We start from the raw sequence: 5,150 nt of genomic DNA on the forward strand, positions 1-5,150 counted from the left end.
GCTACCTCCGGACTCGCCAAAGCCGGTGGAGGAGGAGCAGTAGCAGCCGGAGGTGGAGGGAGAGCCGCTGCCGGAGCTGATTGAGGTGCCGGATCTGGAGGAGGACGAGGCGGAGCAACCTGTCTTGATAACCCACAAGTATAGGGGATCACGACAGTCTTCAAGGGTATTACTTCACCCAAATTTATTAATTCAGCACAAGGAGAGCCAACGAATATTTATGAGCCTTAGCAGTTGAGTTGTCTATTCAACCACACCTAGAAAATTATATTTCCACAACAAAGTGTATAGTAGCACAGTAGCAATAGTAACAGGAACAGTATCAGAAGCAATTTGTGAAGATCGTAATAGCAGCAACTATAGTAACTTAGTAAAGACCTATATCAGAAAAGTGTAGGATTGCATCAGTGATGAATATTTGCGTTGGATGACATTCATCATATAACAGTCACAACCTAGAGCGATACACAATAGCTCCATTTCATCAATGTAATGTAGGTATGTATTCCGTATATAGTCATACGTGTTTATAATTAATAAGAACTTGCATGTCATCTTATCCGACCCTCCCGTGGAAGCGGGGTCCATAAGAAAATCAAAGGGATATTAAGGCCTCCTTTTAATAGAGAACCGAAACAAAGTATTAACACTTAGTGAATACATGAACAAAGTATTAAGGATGACGACGTCAAATTACCCTCTTCGGAGCCCCGAATGGACTCCAGAGCAGCCCTTCCGATGAAGAACAGGAGGTGACGGCGGCTCCATATTGTAAAACATGATGACTCTTTTTCTCTAGTTTTTTCTCCATGAAACAGTATTTATGAGATTGAAATTAGGGCAACCGGAGGCTTGAGGGGCCCACAAGCTCACAAGGCGCGCCTTGTGGGGTGGGCGCGCCCCTTGAGCTTGTGGCTCCTGGGTGGCCCCCCTCTAGTAGTTCTCTTTACCAGTATTTTTTATGTATTCTGAAGATATTCTTCGTAATTTTCAGCTTAATCCTAGAACTTATATTTCTGCACAAAAATAGCACCATGACAATTCTGCTAAATAGATCATCAGTCTGGGTTAGTTTCATTCAAATCATGCAAATTAGAATCCAAAACAAAAGCAAAAGTGTTTGAAAAAGTAGACAAGCTTAGAACATATCAACTCCCCCAAGCTCATTGCTTGTCGTCAAGCAATTCAGTTGACCGACTGATAGTAATAAAGAAAAAACTTTTACAAACTCTTTTATTCTTGTTGTTGTATATATGCTTAACTAGTGTTCAAGTTTTCAGCAAACTTTATGAACTAACCATATAAATAATAACACTTAGGTCTCACATTTACTCATGACAATAACATAACAACTAGCGAGCAATAATAAGGAATCTCAAATGCTACAATTTGTCAAAACAATCATGATATAATATAATAACATGGTATCTCGCTAGTCCTTTCTGAGACCGCAAAACATAAATGTAGGACACCTCTGAAGTTCAAGGAACAACTAAACATTACAATTTATGGTAGAAGAGATCCAGTCATGATCATATCCAACATTAACTAGAGACAATGCAAAAGAATGACAATAGAGCTCTTAGGATTGATGCTTAAAATGAGAAGGTGATGACTCAATAATAAAAGTAAATAGATAGACCTTTCGTAGAGGGAAACAGGGATTTGCAGATGTGCCAGCGCTCGAAGCATAAAACAGAGATGAATATATTCTGAGAGGTGTACTTTTTCTGTCAACGTCACGATCGAAGATTTTCAATATCTTTCATGCTAAACACATTATCAGCGGTTCCCAAATGGAAAGGTAAATTTTAGCCCCCCTCCGCCATACAAAGACAACCCATGTCTAGCCGAATCTACGGGTGCCCTCCAAACAATTTACATTTTGCATGCAAATTTTACTATGCATGTATTTTGGTAATGTAATAGATGTCGGCAAATGTTTTGCATATAACATAGCCATTAACTTTTGTACACTAATGGTAATACTCACTGCACATGTCATACACTATTTTTTAATTTTTTGTATATATCATTTGTTTTTGGTTATTTTTTACATTTTGTGTATTTTTCTGCAAAGGGAATTGTGTTGTTGGGCCCGAAGGCCTAGCTAGAAGGGCCCGCATGCGTAGTCTTCGCACTGGGGTGTTTGACATATCTAAGGCAACGATGCTATACACACGACACATGTGCACGATTTGTGGACGATGTAGTTAATCAAGCCGTTGGTTTGTGGGAATAAACTGCAGGACATCGTCTGATTTTGAATCGTGCATGAATCGGCCACACAGGCGTCGTGCGCAAAGCAGTTTCGTATCTAAGGATATCGTCCCAACTAGCTCCCTATTTTAAAAGTCTCATCACAAAGCAAGTGTTTTAAATGTGGGATGTACATACAACTTGTAGTCTCAAGAACGCTCTTGAATACAAAATCATAAATGCACTTATAAGGTGTCTGTGACACCGTTTATGAAAAAGAAATAGATACATCGATGCCGACCGTGGAAGCCCAGAACACGCCGTGTCATGGAATGGAAGGCGCTCATATAGTGCATAATCGTCACTCTACTTTTTCGAGAAGACCAAGTAATTGTTCTTTCGTAGCAGCAGGTGCAACAGCAACAACAGCAGCTTGGGCCTGTTGTGCAGACAAGTGCCACTCCTCCACACCCTTGCGGATGGAGTCGCTGTCTTGATACTCGTCGCGGAAGGTCTCGAGGTTATCGAACATGTTGACTAACGACGACACAAGCAGCTCGTAACGCCATTTCTCCACGCCAGGGAAGTCGCAGTACTTGCTCCCGAACTCATCCATGAACTGCAGATCACAAGGCAACTCACAATGTAAAACACGGTCGTGTAAATCTATTTATTAGCTACTTTTTCTGTTCCTAAATATAAATATTTTTAGATATTTCAATATAAACTGCATACGAAGCAAAATGTGTAATCTACACTCTAAAATATGTCTTTAAAAAAAGAGGATTGCCTCCGGCCTCTGCATGAGTCGATGCATGCAGCCATATTTTTAGAAAGTGTAACAAAGTCTTAAAATTCAAGTTCATATAGAAATCTTTAAAATGGCCTATATTTAGGAAAGGGGGAGTATATAGCACCATACGAGCGTCCGATTGTCGTGCAGGTTGTGTGTAGTAGTCAGTGCCGTGGTGTCAAACAAGCTGACGTCGTGGGTGTAATTCTTGGGCGCGCCGGCGGCCTCCCTGGCGCGGTAATACTCCTCCACGGACCGCATCATCTCCACCTCCGGGGGCAGCGTCCTCTTGCCGGACAGCACCTGCGCCACCCATTTCGCCTGAGCCTCAAAGAACCAAGGCGCAAATACCTGCAACCAAATGCATGTTTTTGTACGTGACGTAAAGAACAAGCGCTGACTCATGATCGACGATACCGACCCGAGGAGTATCGTCAAGATCTAATGCTACGTCGCTAACTCGCTCTCGCCTACCAACAGGTTCACGTACCTTTACGGGTATACCGACGAAGGAGAGCGACGGCGCCAGCGACGGGGGGAACACATGCTCGAAAAGCGGGCCCACGCAGTTGTCGTCGACGGTGACCGCTCCCTCCGTATCCAGGAAAGGGAAACAGTAATTGAACCCTGTGCAGTAGATGATGGTGTCGGCGAGGATAGTGGAGCCGTCGCCGAACACCACCCGCCCGTCCTCGCACAGCCGCTCCACCTGACGTGTTGTCGGATCAATCATTTCGTTTTGCATCCATGTGGAGAACTGGAGATCGACATGACTAGAGCCCGGAAAACAAAAAACACTAGTACGTACGTGCGGTTGTAGGTGCAGGCTGGCGCTGTACTTGGAGAGCACCTTGGCGAGCTCCTGGGCTACCTCCTCCATGGACTTGGCGACGAGGTGCACCTCCTTGGCGACCCTGCGGACCTCCATGGCGATGTCCTTGCCGCTCGCGCCGCACCCGACCACCACCACCACCTCGTCGCGGAACGGCTCCGGCACCCTGTACGAGTGGCTGTGCATCTGCCTCCCCCTCCACACCTCCATGCCTTCGATGCTTGGCAGTCTCGGCTGCGAGTAATGGCCGTTGGCCACCATCACGGCGTCGAACGCCTCCTCCACCTCCTCGGACTTGCCGAGATCGACGGACCTCACCGTCCATTGCCTCGTCGGGCCCGGCGCCAGGAAAACACGCACAACGCTGGTGTTGAGCCTGACGAACTCCATGAGCCCGAACGCGTCGCAGAAGTCCTTGAGGTAGAGGTACACCTCGCGGTGGCCCGGGAAGCGGCGGCCGTCGCGGCCGTCCTTGGGCGCGAACTGGAAGTCGGTGAACCCCATGGTCTCCCGGGCGCTGATCAGGCGGAGGGACGCGTACATGCTGCCGTGCACCTTCACCGGCGCCGCCGCGGCGCCGAGCGGGTCTGCGCCGTCAGTCATGGGATCGTACCGCCACTGCCCGCCCACGTCGCCGCTCTGCTCCAGCACCGTCACGTCGTGGCCCTCCCGCCGCAGCTCGCGGGCTGACGCCAACCCGGCCATCCCGGCCCCGATCACGCATACCTTCTGCCGTTGCAATGGCTTAATGTCGTCGTCGCAGACCATGTCTATTTTCATTTTCGAGACGATGCGCGGTGGAGGGGGTGATTGAATTGTTTGGTTTGTCAAGAACTCAATGGCATCGTTTGCTTCATTTTATGCGCATTCTAGCTCGGTCAGATCAGCCACTCCACCCACTGCGCTGTAGAAATAAAAAGTATGGGTGGTGCAGTGGATACATGAGTAGACGTCCCCCAGTCATTATTTAACAGAAAATACTAATGTATCATTAGCTGGTAGCCTGGTATGACCGACAGAGACCAAAATATTTAGGTAGGTGCTCATCAGGTCATCATTGAAAAAGAAAATAACTGGCATGCGGTGGTCGTGGAACCCAAACTGCATAGCGCACGCAGCGCTAGTGGGGCTGCTTATCCATTTGTATTTTGCTCATCGCCACCTTTTTCTATCATTGCTGATACAACTACTCGACTTTGATGTTTCTCACCATATTATTAACAGTCTTATTAACTCTTAGTCGACTAAGACCTGGTTAAGCTCAGTAGACCCTATATGCGTGAGATTTTTGAACCGTGCACAAAAAAATCTTTTTCTTTTTTTTTT

General features: G+C 46.6%; 1 protein-coding gene across 2 annotated transcripts; it reads right to left on the reverse strand.

The window, feature by feature from the left end:
- Window positions 1–2,309: 2,309 nt before the first annotated feature.
- LOC123172756 (flavin-containing monooxygenase FMO GS-OX-like 8) lies at window positions 2,310–4,659 on the reverse strand. 2 transcript variants are annotated; one of them, XM_044589685.1, is made up of 4 exons: window positions 3,801–4,659; window positions 3,483–3,701; window positions 3,117–3,343; window positions 2,310–2,818 (listed from the first exon to the last, which is right to left on the reverse strand). In XM_044589685.1, the coding sequence occupies exons 1-4, from the start codon at window positions 4,602–4,604 to the stop codon at window positions 2,737–2,739; spliced, it is 1,332 nt and encodes a 443-aa protein (XP_044445620.1). In that variant the 5' UTR covers window positions 4,605–4,659; the 3' UTR covers window positions 2,310–2,736. The 2 variants fall into 2 exon arrangements, with proteins under 2 accessions (XP_044445620.1, XP_044445619.1); XM_044589684.1 differs by having other exon boundaries at window positions 3,122–3,343; window positions 3,801–4,657.
- Window positions 4,660–5,150: the final 491 nt, after the last annotated feature.

This window comes from Triticum aestivum, unplaced genomic scaffold (assembly GCF_018294505.1).
Source record: "Triticum aestivum cultivar Chinese Spring unplaced genomic scaffold, IWGSC CS RefSeq v2.1 scaffold225818, whole genome shotgun sequence".
Taxonomy (NCBI): domain Eukaryota; kingdom Viridiplantae; phylum Streptophyta; class Magnoliopsida; order Poales; family Poaceae; genus Triticum; species Triticum aestivum.

What these genes read in the sequence shown, in the direction of transcription:
- LOC123172756 (XM_044589684.1), bottom strand. Translation starts at nt 4,604, where the DNA reads ATGAAAATAGACATGGTCTGCGACGACGACATTAAGCCATTGCAACGG. An exon ending in TCGTCGGTATACCCGTAAAG is followed by an intron (nt 3,344 to 3,482) that starts GTACGTGAACCT and finishes ATTTGGTTGCAG; the next exon opens with GTATTTGCGCCTTGGTTCTT. An exon ending in TGCACGACAATCGGACGCTC is followed by an intron (nt 2,819 to 3,121) that starts GTATGGTGCTAT and finishes TGTGATCTGCAG; the next exon opens with TTCATGGATGAGTTCGGGAG.